General features: G+C 37.5%; 1 protein-coding gene across 1 annotated transcript in view; it reads left to right on the top strand.

The window, feature by feature from the left end:
• Positions 1-15665: 15665 nt before the first annotated feature.
• Positions 15666-20101, top strand: part of LOC126199501 (sodium channel protein para-like) — a 416386-nt gene continuing 411950 nt past the window's right edge. Inside the window, exons 1-3 of the mRNA XM_049936424.1 lie at positions 15666-15833; positions 15997-16059; positions 17381-17656. Of these exons, the coding sequence (XP_049792381.1) occupies positions 15666-15833; positions 15997-16059; positions 17381-17656 (507 nt within the window). The remainder of the gene's footprint in view (positions 15834-15996; positions 16060-17380; positions 17657-20101) is intronic.

The following is a 20101-nucleotide window of genomic DNA, read 5'->3' on the forward strand; positions in this document are numbered from 1 at the left end:
TCTTCATTAATGGTCTCAACCACTGATTTTTATTGCTAGACTGCACAGCTTCAGTATATGAGCTTGGGCCCTGGTCACTGGCGACAGGAGCTACAGCCATACATTTCATAATCTCCATTGTCTCCACTCCCTCTCCCCAAGCTTTCACGGAAAGAAAAAAGTGTAGATTTAGTCAGGTGTTTTGCCTTTAAGCAAGTGATTTAAAAGTCAGTATTACACAGGTTTTTTAACAGTGTCGGACTTAAACTTTTTTATGGCTACTTACAAGCTGCTATATTAAAAAAAATACTCTATACCCAGGGAATCTAGCCCCCCCCCCCAACCCCCCCCCCCCCCTCACAAAAAAAAAAGAAAAAAATTATTGTATGAGTGCCCTTGACTGTCGTGTGCAAATTGTGCATGTAACTTATTTCAAATTTCACCAGCATAGGTGCATGTCAACACAAGCCCAGCAACAGGTTTTTCTAGTGCAGTTGCCAATAAACTTATCACTTCTGCACCATCTTTCAACCACTGCTAGTATGCCACTATTTCTTCTGCTGTCACATCTTCTATGAATCCAGGATACTTGTACATACCGTTAAAAATGTCTTCAAGTGAATATGCTTGCAATAGCACCAACATGTACCATTTTTCCATCTTGACTAATCTTCAAGGTTTTGAATTTAACGACTTGGCCTATTAAGATTTTTTATTTAAAACTGACTACAAAAGTTTTACAAAGTTTGTTTCCTCAAAGTTACGCTGACAACATTTGGTAGTCAATCACTTTCACATTTACCAGTCCAGAAATTCCATTGCACTTGGATAACAAAGATATGAAAACTCTCATTGCACAGATATGATGGTATACTTCATATTTTTCTCTTCATTGTCAACATTTTATAAGCAAATGACATGTTAAAACTTCTGGAGAGAGTGACTAAAAGATCATCAACTTTCATATCAGTGGAATGTTCTCATAACATTTGCAACCAGTTACCATTATAGAAATCAAACGTAAATGTATTCAGGGTTTCCTCACTCACCACAAGTTTTCCCCTTGGCAAATACACTGAATTAGTTTTACCATTAGTCTTGTAGGATTTCCTGGTGGTCGCATGCTAAAGTTTTAATTATATCTGACTTGAAATGTTTTACTTTATATGAGACAACAATATTATCTATGCAGCTTCCTGTATCTTTGGCTTGTGACTTTGTTGTTTAAGTATTTGTAACATAAATCCCCAAAGAATCAGATAAAATATTTACATAGGATCTATAATTATTAGACAATTGGAAGTTTAAGTTGAAATTAGTACAAATAAATACCCTTCATCTATTTTATCATATACTTTTACATATACACATTAATTTATCAACCGTTTCATATATTGTGCCACTTCCTATTTCAACTGAATGCAAATCTGTGGTTATGACTGATAAAGCTTCCCTCCCAAACTGTGCCACTTTGACTAACATTTCTACTTTTGAAGCACCGATTTTATTTGAAGTTTCAAAATTAATCCCCTTTCGAAGGTAGATCACATGTTCACCATAATTACTACATTTCACCAGTATGTATTAGCTACGCTGTATCCATCAGGACAGTGCAACTCTAGCTTCACCTGTTTCAGCCAGTCTTCTACAAGACAGTCAACATTTATATCAAACAATTTAGTGAGATTTTCCACAGCAGTCAGCTTATTGAATAAAGATCATACATTTCAGTGCAGAAAATTAAAACTCTCAGATTTATGTGTAACAGTTGCACCTGAAATTTCACTATTAGCAGTTTTACAATTGTGACTTTCTTTTCAAAAATATGTTGTGCAAAAGTCAGGCAACTCGTCTCTAGAATCTCTTACTTTAAAAATACTCTCTTCGTTTTCAGAACAAGTCAGACGAAATGCAATTAGATTACCTGTAGCCGTTCCAGCTGTGTCAATTTAGCCAGGAGTGATGGTACTGAACTTCATGCTACGGTACTTAAATATACACTACTACCTTGATTGCATCCGCCCCCAGTAGCTGAGTGATCAGTGTGACAGAATGTCAGTCCTAAGGGCCCGGGTTCAATTCCCGGATGGGTTGGAGATTTTCTCCACTCAGGGACTGGGTGTTGTGTTTTCCTAATCATCATCATTTCATCCCCATTGATGTGCAAGTCGCCAAAGTGGAGTCAAATCGAAAGACTTGCTACGGTCTACCTGATGGGAGGTCCTAGTCACACGACATTTACGATGACCTTGATTGTAGTACTGTTATCTAGAGATAAGGGAATATCCAATAATGATCTACTTCACCTTGTTTCACTACAAAACTCAATTTAGGAATTTGCACTGGCACTGGATTGAGTAAAGTTCACAATTTTTCATATTGTGTTGTCTTTATTGGTGATTGTGGTTATGCTGGTGATAGTGATGGTTGCTCAGCTTCTGCAACTGAGGATGGTGGTTCTGTTGTTTATATTTGTACTTTGTCTGTGATTTGTAATGACTGTGCTGCTGCTCTTGGTGGTAGTTGCTGTGCTGCTGTTTGTGGTTGGGATGGTGTTGGTTGTGCTTTTCGTTGCACTGTTCAGGGTGACAGGTTTATGGGTACAGCATTTCTTTTGCTGGATGTATTCAATATTCCCAGAAACTTGTTAAAAAAGAAAAAGGCTCTTGCCATTTCTGTTCAGGTGCAACCCGTATCTTGTAAAATTGTTTCTCTGCAGGTAATCAACAGGCAACACTGTATATTTTAACATGTTTTGCAGATCTTCTCAGATGGTCTGTTATCCTTAATAAATTCCTTATTTACGCAGGAAGCAGTTACGAGATCATCTCTGTACTATAGCAGCCATCAGGAATAGGCACCTCAAAGTCATCTCACAGCATTGCCAGTTTTGTAATGAAAAATGTTGCCGCTGATGAATTTGTGTTCTGTTGAATCTTTTAGAATCTTCCAGTGAGAAAGTTGTTAAGAAAATTATAAAATTAATTTTGGCAACATCTAAGACAACATTACTGTTTAGTGTCACGTATGAACACATTTTGTTTATGGGGAGATCCATGCTCAACAGCATACAAGTACTGTACTTCTATTATGCTGCTGCCATAATATTAGTTCTGATGGCTTGCAATAATATGGCCAAGAATATTCCCTACCTCCTGAAAAATTCTTACTTTCTATGCTTACTGACACTTCTTTGCTGCATCCATCACTCAGATTTCCAGTACACACTTTACAAAATTAACTGTAGGTACTTTTAGGCCAATATATCCATTGAAGTTGAGCAAAATATACTTTTGTGTATGGTTTTGTGAAACCCAAGTTTTATGGAATTGTAGAAGACTGTTGTCCTCAACACACAGTAAGTGCATTTTACACAAAACTTCATTCTTACTGCTGCAGTTTCTCTGCATTCCATTAAAAAATTGTATCCATAATTATACTCCCAAAATCAAATACCAAGTGAGTGGAGAAAACAAGGAACAGAGGTCTCTGAGCCAGATAATTAAATTTTTCGTGGAGAGCACTCTGTATTTTTGTAGCTGTCAGATGCACCCATCTGTAGTAGTCTCAAAGTACAGTTCAGTGCACAAATTTTTTTCTCAAAATGGTCAAATTCCAAAATTTCCATTTTCATTTATATCCCTTTCTGGGAGAATGAAAACATGCTCACATCCAGAGATTCTTCCAGTATTACTGCATTGTTGTTATGTAATACAGTCAGTTTGGAAATACTACAAGGTTTTATGGTATTCCTGGTTTTTTTCACTGTTGGCCAGATCAGTAAAAAATCTTCAGTGTGTTTGATATGACAGTTTTAGATTGTTTTTGAATGTCTTTTCACTCTTTACGCACACAGACCAGTGTACCACTACATGCAGGCCCTTGCTCACCCATTTCGCTCACTACCACCATTCCTTAGATGACTGAAACCACACATGCATACATGATATCACATGGAAACACGAACATTCAGCTGCAACAAAGCTATGAGGTGGGCCAGTCCAAGGGCTTAAGCCTGGCAGAGAAGCAGGGAGTGGGTGTGACATTGAATTATCCAATTTTGTGATGGTGACTGTAGTGTTCAAATTACCTTCAGATTTTGAACTTGGTAATTTGTTCCGATATACATCATTGGAGCCCCCCCCCCCCATTATTACTGTATATTTGGTTGCATTTTATGTTGTGAGCTTTGACACCCTTGCCCCTGGTTTCACACAGTTATGAGCATTTGCACCATGTTCTCCAAGTAAAAATTCCATCAGTCCACATCTGTGAATATCTGAGTGTATGTTTGCATTGAAAGTTTTCTGTTGGGTGCTACTCATCATATTTACAAATGCACTCTTGCTAGTCTTTCCATTTGCACAGATTCCTTGTACAGTTTATTTTGCCTCTAGTTAGTTCTTTAATGTCACTTGGTTCTCACATTCACTTTGTTTTCTGGAAGAGAACTTCTAAGGCTTGATACACATATAATATCTTTCGTTTGACATATTTTTTATGTATTTGCAGTTCTGTCACTATAGATACTTTGAGTACTCAACTAATTTTGCTGTATCATCACATTGGACATTAATGATATTTTCTTTAGCTCTTGTGTAAAGTATTTCATCACTGCTTCTCCACAGTGGCACATGTTTTGTGAGCTTATCATTTTCATTTGTACTTATACATGTAATGGCTCAGTCCTTTTAGTGTTTTTTGTATTAGTGTATGACATGGCCGACAAACACTATCATAGTGTCTTACCAGTGCTCATCACAAGGGAATAACATTGACCATGAGATTCCCCTGTGCTTAGCATAATCTCTCCATTGTATTGTTGTCTCCTATCATGGGTGTCAGACCTTGATTTAACACTTGAGGAACATTTTCATTAGGTGTTTGGACAGAGTCCTACAGAAAATTTCAGCTGAGATTTAAAAAGAATAACATTTATTCTGGATGATTCCATAAAGAATTAGTTACATAACTGTATAAGAATGTCCCGTGTTCTCTGTGTCACTTCAACCAAGTCAATAGTAGGGGAATGCTTTATGTAACTAGGCATAAGTGAGGGATGCTGCTGCGGCAGTGGCTATGAATGGCTCCGTTGTCTGCTACATGTGCCAGTAGGTCATCTCTAAACAAACAATATACCTGTGGTCAGTTTGTGGCCTTGACTAGTACCTGAGGCCTTTGTGTACTGCTGTTGCTGCCTTCAGGGCTCTGCTCTGTGGCACCCCCCCCTCCCCCCTCCCTCAGCTTCAGATGAGAGTCTCCTCCATTCAGTGACTGAAAGTTCTAAATTAATTTTCCACATTCATGTAAAAACTTCCTTTGCTCTTATGTTCTTCATGTAGGACCAAGGTTTTTGTTACAGTCATCATGATTGGTTGAATTCATAATCACTGCCTGCCAGCCCCCACCATTCTACCAAGAGCATCTCTAAACCTCTCATTTCTCCTTTCCTTTAGAAATATTCCTCTTGGTTTTTGTTGCTAACATCCCATAAGAGCATTTCACATTACATATACTTCAAAACTAACATTCCTTCCCAAGGTCTCCATAACAAATTTGTAAGTACCAGTTTCTTGCTGTCTGCAAATCATGTTGACTTGAACATATTAGTCAGGTGAGCTTGTGTAAACTGTACAGTGTTTTGGCAAAATAAGCAAATGTTATCAAAGCAACAAGAAAAATATGTGATTTTTACTCAACATTCACCACTTATGATTCATCTCTGAAAGTTATAAATAGTTAACAAGTCAAGTGAAAACAAATTGCTGCATCTTCAGCAGAAGCCTTTTTAAATACTAACCAAACCAGAGGCGTTTTGAATGTTCACCATGCAAACGTGGGCATGATTGGGCCTCATTTAATATTTACAAAAAATGTGAGTGTAGGCTTCAGTTTAGAACTCCACTTCCCCTCCAGCACTCGGCATTTCCCCTACAACACCTTCCTGCAACCCCCACCACTACTGCTCTCCCCACACATGCCTGTGTGGACTCTGATTTAAGACTTCTGAATGTGGACTTGGAGTGAGTCAGTGGAGGACTGTCTGTTTTTATTCGGATAGCCCTCTTGCGTAACAAATAATTTGTTTTAGGTGGCAAGTGATGCAACCACAAAGAATTATTCTATATGTTGCAAGAGACAGTAAATGCCATAGTTTGCCATCTTGATACCTTCTCAGGTACAAATGTTTGTGATAATTCTAGGGAGAGTGTTTACTCGAGGATAAAGGAAGTGGGTTACATCACTTCCCCTACCCAAGTAGAGCACAAATCATTAAATATATAATCATCAATAGCTTTATACAATTCAGAAAATAATGAGATACAATATAATCAAATCATGTATCTGACTTGAATAACTTTGTTGACTAACTGTCACAGGAAACAGTAGGCAGACTAATATATATAAGCTAAGTCATTTTATTTTCTTAATGAAGAACTTGGCATTCATGCTATGTCTCCTTGTTCTTGTGCTATACATCAGTCAATTTGTCCATTCATCATGCGCAGATTTTGTAATACCCCAGCAAAATCTCATTCAACACACAGTAACCCAACTTTTTCACCTGAAGGAAACTATGCAGAGACATTACTGTGGCTGGCGAAAGCATAAGGTAGGAAAATGTTTTCTGCCAATTGCAAATTGACAACTGGAAGCATGAGCTGGCATTCCTTATTTTCGTATTTGGCCATGGCTAGTAGTTGATTCCGCAAGGAAACTCACGGGCCGCAATAAGATATTAGCTGGTGCTGAGAGCACTGTAAACGAGGCAATCCAGCCGGTGATAAATTACTAAATTCATTGGAATGACTGAAGCCCCTGTGTCTAATTGAAACTTCATGCAACACCCAGCTATTTTCAAGTCCACCATGGTATGATGCCACTGTAGGACTGCCAACGCGCTTGCAGGCTCAATTGTGAACACTGGAACAAATTGTCCCATGGCAGTGCTCACCACCATTTCATACACTCAGTTGCTAAGTATCATGGTGTACAGCAGTCTGAACAAGTTGCAAAGAAAGAGGGGCACTGTCACATCTTGTATAATGACGAACAGTTTGGGCAAAACTGCCTTGCTTGCAGGGGTGTTTCTTGCAGGGAAAGGATGGGGCTGTGTGTGCTATGGGTGGTATGCACAACAGCAACCAAGACCAGTCCACTGTGACACCCACCTTACAAGCTGACTTACATTCGGATGCCAGAATTCCCCCTGTTACTATGCTCAACCAACAAACTCAGTGGTGTGGTCACTGAAGCCTGAATTGCCTCTGATGGGGCCCATCCCAATTGTGTGACTCATTGATGTTGGTGACCTGCCAGTTGTTCTGAAACATATTTTGCACTTGCCATCTTGCCCAACATCATATCTGAATGTTCTAACACCCTAGTCTGTACTGCTTTGTCTGGCACCAGCCACACCTCAACGTCATGAATTAGAGGGTCTCCATAGGTTGTGCTACAATGTTTATACTCAAAATGACATTACATGTTAAGCTATGAAATTCAGTTATCCACGCTGCATACAACTACCCAGGACGCTTATGATAGTTAAATTCTAAGTGGACAGCTACTATGTGCATTTGTGACCATAGTAGCAAGTTATTAATAAACAAAACTCTATAAAATGCACATTTTCCGGGACCATAAGGGGCAGCAAGTTCTGAACTACCTCATAGAAACAACAGCAACAACAACAACAACAACCAACAACAGCAACTACTACTACTACTACTGCTACTACTACTACCACTACTACTACTACTACTACTACTACTACTCAGCAGCAATAGAGTGCTCTTTCTACAAGCTCAGTGATGTGCCTTACGTGGCAGTACAGCTTAAAATGGTGTAAATAACTTTTCCACTTTTCATCAAAACCGGCAAATGGGGCTGGCAGCTGCAGTGAAGGCTGCACTGTTGCACTGTCAGTGTTCACAGTGCCAGCTGTGCAGTCAGTGAATGAATGTGCTCCTGCATTTGCTCCTCTTGCAACTGCTGCTGTTTAAAAAAAAAATAAATAAATAAAAGAAAATAAAAAAAATAAAAGGAAAAAAAATAAAAGGAAAAAAAAAAACAAGAACAAGTTCTCGTCACCAAGTGTTATATATTGAATAGTGAGACACAGTCACAAAAATGTCAGGATTGAGTACTAAGTGCTATGACTTGACAGCAGTGAACAAACACTGAGTGTCAACCTGATCAGTGAGCAGAGAGCCTGAAAGCATGGTCAGAGGACATACATGAAACTAAGGGAGTGCGACAGCACATTCTATTCACACAAAAATACAAGCAAGCATAGGCCAAATTAAACAAGAATCTGAGCTAGAGCTAGTATGTGACTGGATTCAGAGTCCACGAGGTTGCTCCAGGAAAGGTAAGATTTCAAAGGCACTGTTTAGTGTATGTGACACTCAATGCCACTTTGGTGGAGCCGCAGATCACTCTCACTCTTGGCCATGAACATCTTCTCATCTGACATACAGGAGTCTGGTGGGAATACAAAACTTAGAAAGAATTCACTGAATTCACTGGGCAGTATTTTGAGTGTTACATCATCTTTCTCAAAGTTATTGTTAGGAAGTTTAATATAGTTTTTCCAGTAGAGTGAATTTGTTTTATGTGTAATAACACTCCACATTGCCTTTTCTTTGTTCTTGAAATTTTACATTTTTTGGGAATATAGCCTAGTTTTTGCTTTTTTTGGTGACACATTGAAAAATTGTGCTATATTGCTTGTAGTGCTCCTTCAAGCTTTGTTTAGAGCTAGAGTCCTCTGTTTAAATAGAGCTTTCCCTTCCTAGCACAAGATGGGTTGACCCCAGATATTAGCTACCCCTTCTCTGGCTTTGCACTGTAATTGTCTGCAACTTGTATTAAATTAAAACTGGCTTCATAGAGTTGAACGAAAACTTTTAGAGAGAATTAAATTTCTCATGTAGTATGTGCACTCAATGTACTTCTTCCCATTGGTCATCCAGTAAATTTTCTCTTAATAGTGTGAATGAATGTCCATTTATGGTTCTGTGGTATTATGGTTTTCCCTCATTAGCAAAATCTAATTAATACATTATTTGCTGTCATTTGGCCGTTATTGGCAGATAATACATTTATTATGGGGTTCACATTTATTTTATGAAAGACAGAAGGATTTAGAGATAAATTAATAATTGCTGTTGCATTATGTTTTATTTTATATGGAATGTAACTGAGAAGAAAAAAACAATTCTCTGTGTGTGTGTATCTACGTAAATGCTCTAGATGATTACATTCAAAAATGAAACCAATACTGAAATCACCATGTGCAGTGAGTTTCTATTAAGTTTTATTAATTATCTCCCCAACTACCTAATAAAATTTATGTTTTCTGAGGGGAGCCTGTACACAGTCAGTACTGCTGTCTTGTGTGTTTCAGTGTCTGTTGTTGCTGAAGCATAGTATTCAGATATCTTTTGAATGCATTATGCATTTAGTTCCATAACATGGGACTTTGTTCCAACTTTGTCTTTCTAGCCACTTCTCTTCCTTCTATTATACCTCCACTAATATGGTACCAACTTGAATCATTCCAGGTGCATCTGCTCCATATCTGTGACTTACTTGTGATGTTATGCATTTTGCATCTGTAGAAATACCTTTCGGATATAATTTCTATTTTACAAGCTTAACTTTTTTATTTAACATATTCTTCTATGTTTTGACAGAAAATTTCAATTTTTTTCTGCTGAAGCTTCTCCCCTTAAATTGATTCTACTGTGTCAGTAACTAAACAGCAGTCCTGTCCTTCGAAACCTGTGATTAATATATTTAGTTTCATTGGTCTTTACAAAAGCTGTTTCATTGCTTTTCAGTGCATTATAATGTGATAGATAGTGAGATAGGAATGATGTATATTGTTTTATCTATATTCAGATGGTTAGCTGTGCCACTTTTATTAATTGGACTGTAAAAAGTTTTAATTAATTTTTGTTATTATCAAATAATCATCATCACTATCAGCTGTTTGAAATCACCTACTGGATAGAGGCATCATCTAGATGTTTTCTTGCATTATGGTATTTTTCGCTCACCTTCCATCAGGCTCTTGACTCAGCAATGAACTTCCCAGACTCATCTAACATACATCTGCCTGACAATGTACCCTCCCAAATTGTTCATTTGTAATATTGTAATTCCTTTTGTAATATTATAATATTAAAAACAGAAAATCTACAAGTTTAATTGTTGCTTTGACCTCTATTTTTTAGATATTTTGTTTGCAATTTTTGTTAAATATTTTAAAAATTAGTGTGCAGGTTTTTATTAAAATTTTAAATTTATTATTTTGTTAGTGATACCATGTTGTTCATGAATTTCATATATATTATTTTCTATTAAAATTTTCAAGAAGGTTTTTTTTTTTTTCTTTCTTTTCAAATTTATGAAAAGGAAATGTATATGTTTATATATTCACATTACTTTTCTTTTGACAGCTGTAGCACATATACTTTGTGAATAGTAGGTGTGTTTTGTCTAAACCCACATTGGGCATCACCTTGAATCTTCAGTATAAGAGCTTAGCTTTGCTAACGTTATGTCTGTCTAAATTTTGTAAGTGGCGTACAGTAATGTAATTTCTTCATACTCTGAACAATTTGTTCAGTTCCCTTTTTTTGTATATTGGAAAGTAACAACTTCTTCCCAATTAGATGAAACCTGTTCCTCACTTAAAATAGTACTGATAATTTTGTAGAGGCATTTTGTTTCACAAGTTTCCATAGCAAAGTTCATTAACTCTTGCAAGTAAATAAAGAGCAATTATATGTTGTCCAGTGTCATATAGATTGGTGGTAAGTTAGGTTCACAACAATTAAGACACAGACCTTGTATCCAGGAGTATAATTTATCATTGTAGTTTAATTATATCAGTAAAGGCAACTGCCAGGTTTCTTTGAAATGAATGGATTGATTTCCTTTCCAGTTCTTCGTGATCTTATGCCCCATTTGTTGCAACCTCTTCATTGTCGATACATTAAATCTTAATCACCATCCCTTATTTAATGCGATCAGTATCAAATTGTTTCAAAGTGTGTCTATAATAATGAGTTAGTAATGATCATTAATTCTTTGTGTCTGTGTGGTATAAACATTTCAGCAATCCGTGGCCGATAATATTTACATTTTAGCCCCATGTCAAATTATTCATATCTAAGTACTTTCTTTGTGGGTGATTAACTACATATATATTTATTTAATAATTAAGATGACTTAGGAAGATCAGTGACAGCACTGTTGTCAGCTTTCAACTTCAAAATTCAAGTGGCTACAGGCAAAAACAGTAGCAGCCTATAGAGCTGTGACAACATTATGGCATTACAATAGAAACGTTTACAAACTCACTTAGTTGAGAAAGACACACGAACCTACCATGCCCAGCCCACTGCAACTGCCTAACATCTACTTACACTGACTCAACTATAGTGAATTGAATTTTTTTCTCTGCTAGTTGAATCTTGCATACAAACATTAACTAAATATGGCAATAGCATTAACAGAGTTCTGTAAAGATTAAATTAAAATCTGATATATCATCCAAAATAAGGCCAACTACATGTAGAAGCAAGAGTAATAGTCATAATAATAGTAATAGTATTAGTAGTGATAGTTTTATTTGTTGCTGAATCATACTTTATAGTGATATTAGACACCTCATAGTTAAACAAAATATGCAAATAGGTGTGCATATAAACCATGGTACAGGAAAAAAATTAAATAACAAATGAAAATACTGTTGTTTCTCAGATAAGCAGGAACAGTCAAATCCCAAAAATTCATTCTGATAGAAGTGACACACACAAAAACCAGTTGTACAAGTAAAAAAATGTATAAACTGAACACTAATGTTTAAATAACTAAGAGTTAACCAGATGAATTTTCTTGTAGATGTTGTGAGCTCCATTCTAGGTGATTCTCCTGTGACAGTACACAGCTTTTTAACTTTCTGTAACTACAGCGTACATGCCACATAAATATGAAATCATGATGATATCTGTGGAGATAAAATCAAATTTTCTGTTTAGGAAAGTAGCACAACACAGTATCCAGAATATAATTCATTTCTTACAATGCTTATTTTATCATACAGACATTTCTTCAGGCCATTATAGCTTACAACCAGGTCTAACACTTTATTCTTGAGAAGTCATTTTTTATTTATTTTATTTATTTCTTTGTACATTTTAGTTTTTGGTGTATATCAGTACATTTTGGGTTTAGCTTCCCCACTCTTTCAATTCTCTTTTGCTTTCTAGAACATTATCTCCATTCTCATTTCACTTCACTCTGGTATGTCCTTATCTCATTTATCCAATGACTTCCCTTTCTGTAAATTACTTGTTCACATAGCACTTTCCTACTTAATAATTTCCCATTCTGCTTAATTCTCTTTTATTTTAATTGTTCATCTGCTCTCTGCATTTTAATTTTACATGTTAATACACCCTTCCACGCAAATACACTGGTGTCAAAAATTATAGCAACAAATTGGTATTTCCCTGTCCTGTGTCTACTAATACACAATATAATCATACAAACTGTCAACAGATGTCATTACGATCGTGTTACGCTTGGAAGATGGCATTCCGATCAATGGACAACTGTGCCAGCAATGACATCAGGGCACATATTAAGCAGGGCTGTGTTTTCAGGGTAGTCCAACTTCCAAAATCGCTCTGTACACAGCCACAGACTGTATGGCACAGAGAAGACACCTACAGACTCTCTGTTGTGGGCGGCCGTAGGAAGAATGGAAGCAAGAGAGTTCTCAGACTGATGTGGCTCGATGGCTTAATGTGAATTGTTCTATTGTTTCTTGGATGAGGCGACAGCTTATAGAGACTGAAAATGAATCCTAGAGATCAAGACAGAGCCAACCACATGTGACTTCAGAATGAGTGGATCATTATTTAGCTGTAAGGGCATGAGGGTACTGCCTTAGTACTGCACTGCAACTGGCATCTGACCTTGCAGCATCCCCTGGACGTGTTATACCAAGGCAGAAGGTGTACAGGATTCTTCAGGAGAGCAGCCTTTATTTTTGGAGATCTGCTGTCTGTTTACCTCTGGCATGTTTTCACAGAAGGGAAAGAGTGGAGCAATCAAAATGCAACCTGGATGGTTGAACAGTGGCCCAGTGTTCTTTTCACAGATGAGTCCCATTTAGGTCTGGCGAGTGATAATGATTCGCATCTGGAGGGCACATGGAACATGATTTCAGGACCCAATCAATGTGGTAAGAGACCGATATTGGGGATGATCCCTATGGTGTGGGCAGGGATTATGTTGACCACTTGAACACCTCTTCATGAAACTGTATGGATGAATCAACAAGATTTGACTGCTGTCAGGTACTGTGAGGAGGTATTGGGTGTCATGAGTGGTTGCTATGAGATGCTGGGGGCCCAGACTTATCATTGATGAACGATAATGCTTAACCTCATAGAGCATGGATGTTTGATGTTTTTTGGAAAGGTTTTTCCTTGAACGCATGGTGTGGCCTGCTCACTCCCCTGATTTGAATTCCATAGAGTGTGTCTGGGATGCAGTAGTAAGACAGGTTGCATCATGTCAACATCCACCAACCACTCTCCAAGACTTGTGAGCAGCTCTGAAGGAAGAATTTGCATTATTGCCTCAACATGAAATTGATGGCATCATTCACAGCATGTCTCGTCGTTGTCAGACCTGCATTGGTGCCTGAGGTGGCCCCACCCAACAATGAGCACATTAACAAGTTGTCAGAATGTGTGTGCAAATCCTTTTAACTTGGAAAAAAATGAGGAATATCTTTGTCTACCATTGTGCATGTTGCAGTTGATTACGTTCTGTATTCTTTACATTGTTTCTACTTTACTATCTCATGTTAATACTATTTTGTGGTGAAGTAAAAGCAACCTTGCAAAATTTCTGTTTGTTCCTTTAATTTTGTACACCAGTGTATGTTCCTTCATTTGTGATTCTTCCGGTTTCTCATGATAGAAATTGTATCTTTTCATATCCTCCAGAAGATAATTTATCATTTTGTGTATATTTCTGTGGTTGTGCAGACACTATTCTGTTGACCACTTCAGTCCAGTGTTTTAGTGGAGAAGTATGGGAAGAGATAGTAAATCAGGAATTTTGTGGATCAGGTTTTCTATTAGAAGTTTTGTTTTGTTTTTGTTCATATAATTTGGTTTTTTAATAAGATAAGTAAGTGACAACATTTATTTTTTTTATATCTGGGTTAGCCTGGTATGACTTGTAAGTTGCACCTTGTCAAAAATTGGTGCAATAGCTTGTCATAAGTGGCCATTGGCTTCTAAGCAGTTTTTGTTTGTTGATGGTTTACATAATGGATGCTCTTCATTCATGGAGCAGTTGATTTGTCAGTTATTGTTCTGTTATTTCTTTTTATTCTTTCCATTAGAGATATATTAATGTTCTTGACGAAATATGTATCAAAATTGTAAATGAATGGCATAACATGTGTCTAATAATTAACTGAATATTTGCATAATAACATCTATAGTATTTCAGCCAACATAAATTTCTTTTTCACTTAGACTTTTTTTTTCCCCTGCCCATGTTGATTAACATACAATCTGTAGTTTTAATTTACGTTTTAATGAAACTTTCTGTCGAGACAAGGAAATAATTTTATGTTTTATAGAAAATAGTTCATTGAATCTGAGTATTCTTCCATTTATTTAATTATTCATTGTGAACATGGTTTGTTTATTTTTGAACTTCCTTCCGACTTTTATACTGGTAGGTATAAGTTGAAGTTGCAAATAACTACCAAGGATTTTAGCTTCTGTTTTAACGGAAGTTGAATATTGAGTAGGTTAAATATGACTTACTTACCACAACAACTTGAAGTTTATCTTCAAGCATATGAACTGAGTGAAAATAATATCTTTGCTTAGAAGCCTGTAGTGTTATCCGATGTTAATCCAAGATACCAAAAATTGAAGCAGCTGATATAAATCAGTATTTATTTAGATCAAGCTCCTGCTGCCTACTGTGTGGATTTTAAACATTATTGAAACCTATAAGAAATACCTCATGAAACAACAAACATGGATATGTTCTGTAAAGAGCCCTAAACAAAAATTTGAAGCACTTGTTAAGCTAATAATTATATACTGGGAGTTTGGGTCACAGAATTCAGAAGCTACACCAATTCTAATTGTTCATTGTGAAATCTGTGGGGAAAAGAAATGAAGACATATTATGTACTAATATATCAACATTTCAGGATGAGATTTATTAAAGCAGTAAGTCGATTGTAATAATTGCTTTTTAATAAAAATTTCTGTATTAAAATTAAGACAGTTATGAAATAATCAAAGAGTACTACTTTAAAAGAATAATATGTGGAAGTATTATTATGTGGTTGAATTTGGTGTATGCTGCTCGCTGAGAGAAATGAAAGAATAATTATAATCATTCACTATCGAATGTGTTAGTATTTTAAAGCTCTGATGATGTAATAAAAGTGTTGAGCAGTTTTGCTTATAGAATACTGTAATTTGAGGTGTATTGTTTCATAAAATGAGTACAGCTTTATTTGACTAACTGTCACAGTTGCTGAAGCAGCAACTGTGACTATCCCGCAGTAGTGAGGCACTAAAGCAGATGTATCTATCAGGCAGTTCATTTGTTAAGAGATGGGCATTGGGCACACATTTACTCTGTGGGTGGTAAATGTTGCTGCAAATGGACAGGGGAATATTTTGATTACTGGTATTTCACTTCTGGTAATTGTTAACAATATTGTGTCTTGTTTTTTGGAAGAAGATACTGGAATGGGGATTCATTTGAATAGGGATTCATTTGTATGGATTTTAGGGCAGATTATGTCTTCTAAGTCAAGCTTTTATGGAAAAATTTACAAAAAATAGGACATTAAGAAACTAATATGACATCAATAGCTTCATAGTGGTGAGGGCGAGAGCAGTAGAAACGGAAACTGTAAATAATGTTCTTGTTTTTGAACAGGAGCTGCAGTGGGGAGACCACATCGAAGATGTCATAGGACGAGCATACAGAGCACTGCATAAGGTAATGTGTGTTTCAAAAGGATGTTGTAGGGAACTCAAAGAGAGAATATATCATCTTTAGTTGTCGAGAGTATCTGTAAAGGGCAGCATGAATGGATGCTGAAAAAGTTTCAGGGATGAACTCTGGGGACAGCTATATGGTATTGTTGATGGGAAAAGCTGTGCTGCCATTGTTAGGAAAACTGTATGACAAGACAGAATTGTTGTAAACATATATCCTAAGAATGAAGAAATACAAAATAAACAGAAGCATCATTTACTGTGTAGAGTCATTACCAAACCTTAAGAGTCTGAAACAGCTGTATTAGCTTTCATCAAGCTGATTGTGAAATTACAGTAGATGGTAGGAGTAGCTGCTGACAGATCATTTTTTGATGTCCAGTTCCGCAATGCATTAGTTATTTTTTATTTATTTCCTTTTTCTCTGTCCAGTCAGAGGTAAAAAGACAATTTTTGTCCATTTTTTCCATTGCAGAATATTGACTGGTAATTGTTAAATGAACTGCACTTGATTTCTGGTATTTGATTTGGCATTACATTTATCACAATACTTTAACGTATTATAATCTATGGGAGAAAACTTTCTCATTTTCCTGTTTCCACTGAAATATAGTGCGCAAGCACTCTGCACATATATATTTATCAGTGCTTGCAGTTTGAAAGCGATGGCTCATCAATTGCAAAGATATGTAATCTCATTCTGGCTGCTACACTAGTAGGCCCTAATTATGTTTGACTAAATTTTTTCAGTTTTTGGCATTATTTTCCACATTATGCATTTGAAATGAGGTATAGAGGTGCATGGCTGCATAAAATGGTTTTTACACAGCTTCATTTCGGTATTTCTAATGAGAATGTATTGCTGATTAATTTTAAATATAATTTTAGCTGCATGCTGCATTTACATTGCTTTGTTTGGCTTGGAGGGATTAAATTTTTGTTATTTTGTCAATGGTTGAAATTAAACTTGGCAGATTACATCTTATGACTGGTAAGTTATAGTTTTATAATCATCATTTCTAGGTATTTATTATTGTATACTCAGAGTGTATCTTTCTTTTAGATTATGTCTCAACTATGAAGAAATTTGATGATAGATGACTGCTAAGCAAAAAGTCATGTTGGAGTTTCTTGTTTTGTACAAAATTTATTATAGATATTAATAAAAATTATTTAATAAATGTACAACATTACGGCATCTGATAGGTCAGAGAACTGTATTCTTTACATTACATCATAAAATGAACATCACATATCCTCTGGTATTAGAGTGTATAGTATATAGTTATACAGTTATGAAAATTAACATTTTGTTCTTTCAGGAACACTTGCCATATGCGGATGACTCAAATGCAGTAACACCAATGTCGGAAGAAAATGGTGCTATAGTGGTTCCTGTCTACTATGCCAGCATTGGTTCACGAAATTCATCGTATACCTCACATGCATCACGAGTTTCGTATACATCTCATGGTGACCTACTTGGTGGTGTTCCTGTCACAAAGGAGAGCCGACTTCGTGGAAGAAGTCGTAACAATCCTGCTCCCCCAAACACTGTGCCCTACATGTCTGCTGCCATGAACCACAAGCACCCTTTTGTAAGTGAAAGTCATATGTATTGCTTAAATTTATTTAAGTTACATAAAAATCATTAGAACATTGTGAAATTAATAATGTGATTCCAATCCCAATGATAACAAAAACAACAAAGCACATGTAAATATTTTGAAACAAACTATTAATGTTCAAACATTAAAAATTACAAGCATGGACAAATCGGAACTGTGAAAACTGTTGGAAATGTGTTCACTTTACTTGAGCATTGCTACCCAGCACTTACTTTCAGGAGATGAAATGTTTATTACTGTCAATAGAAACATATAAAAGTAAAGTGCTATCTTAGCTTTCAGAGCCAATAGTTCCTTCCTTGGGAAGGTGAGAGGGATACAGTGGGTAGGTTAAATAGAAAAATGGGTCACTCAAACCACAAGATGAGAGAGCCTCACAGGTAGACAGTGATAAAGGGGGATGTCAGAAAGAGTAAGAGATCAGATGTTTTATGATGGTAAGAACTGTGCCAGCCTCAGACCACAAAAGATAAGGACAGAGTGAGAAGTAAAGATAGATTAGGGGGAAGAGAAATGAATAGTGCAATTAAGAACTAGGTCAACATAAAAAAAGTATGGAGGGGGGATGAAGATGGAGGGAAAAAGTATAGCAAAGAAGGAGGGAGGATCCATGAGGTTGCTGGAATCTGAGAATGTTGGTGGGTATTTCTCTATAATTAATTGGTTGTATTCATGTTATATATCTAACATGCATTCTATTGGTAAATAAAACTACCTAGCTAATCTTTTCTATGTCTGACAATAAATTTAGGTGAATGAAGTCAAAATGGTCAATTGGGCAACACTGGCGACTCACAACACTGCACCTGCATAGCAGCCCCCACAATAGTTCAATTGAGCAACGTGTGTGTTCCAAGTTAGACTTGTTGGACGAAGTGCTTGTTTAGTGCATTGGTTCTGGACTGAGAACAGGACAATGAACAAGCAAAGGATCAATTTAAAGTTTTGTTTTAAGCTTGTCAAGACACTGAAAGAAATGCATGCAATGCTGGTGTTTATGGGAATCAAGCACTGTCCAGGAAGTGTTTGTATGAGTGGTTTGCCCATTTCGAGGAGGCCAGGAAAGTGTTTCTGACAATCTTTGTAGCGGACGACCGGCGACTGACATCAGTGATGAAAACATTGAGAAAGTGAGGACATTAGTCATGAATGGCCATCGATTAACTGTGCGCATGATAGTGGATGAACTGCAGATGATCTGTGAATCTGTGCGACAAATCCTTACCCAGGAGTTAGGGAAGAGAAAAACATGTTGTTGTCTTGTGCCACATCACTTGACTGACAACCAGAAGCAGGCACGTTTAGAGGCTTCACAGGATTTTGTTGAAACGTTTGATGCACCTCCCCACCGTGGGGAGGACCCCATGTTGACGTATGCGATGAGGTGGGGAGCCTAACAACAGGTGAGGCAGTGCCACCCGCACCCTGCCATTCAGTCCGAGGGGAGCTAGGAAACGCCTGAAAACCTGCTCCAGGGTGCACGCCAACATGCGGTGTATGCGCCCACAGAGAGACAGGAGGGGCCGAAGGGTCGACCTCCATCGGGCCGGGGCACCCGACGGGCGAAGACGCCATATGGTCCGGAGCGGGCAAGAGTTCCATGGCGGAAGACAAGCAGGCGTCTGCCGCTGCACAGGAACCTGATGCGGCGGATGTAGCAAAGACATCAAGGTTCGATGAGGACGACTGTGGAGCAGCTCAGCCGGCAAGCGACCATCTCGGGGCTGAGAGCGATACGAGGACAAAAAGAGCAATTACACGTCCTCCCGAGAGTGCGACTCTTTCAACTTCAACATCTGTGACTTGAAAGTCCTGACCAATCGTTCAGCGGCACCGTTTGACTGTGGCGAAAACGGCGCGGACGTCAGATGTTGAATACCATTGGCCTTGCATAATGACTGAAATTCTGCGGACATGAATTGTGGGGCATTGTCGGAAACAATAGTCTGTGGCAGACCTTCAATGCAAAAGATAGCAGATAACGCTTGGATGGTGGCAGATGACGTCGTGGAAGACATCTGGACAACAAAAGGAAAATTACTGAATGAATTGACCACAACCAACCATCGAGCATTCCAGAATGGACCAGGAAAATCAATGTGTAAGCGTTGCCAAGGGGAAGTGGCTGTCGGCCATGCAAAGAATTTCCGCGGTGGTGCGGATTGTTGTTCAGCACACGCCATGCAAGAAGAGCACATATTCGTAATCGCAGCATCGATTCCGAACCAAGTACAGTGCCGACGAGCAAGTTGTTTCGTTCTCACTATACCCCAATGTCATTGGTGGAGAAGCCATAAGACAGAGGACTGTAACGAACGTGGGACCACGACCCTGGACTGATCATTATCAGAACGCAACAGCAAAACACCACGTCGTACAAAAAGTCTCTCCTTGTGAGCAAAAAATCGGCGAACC

This window comes from Schistocerca nitens, chromosome 8, assembly GCF_023898315.1.
Source record: "Schistocerca nitens isolate TAMUIC-IGC-003100 chromosome 8, iqSchNite1.1, whole genome shotgun sequence".
Taxonomy (NCBI): Eukaryota; Metazoa; Arthropoda; class Insecta; order Orthoptera; family Acrididae; genus Schistocerca; species Schistocerca nitens.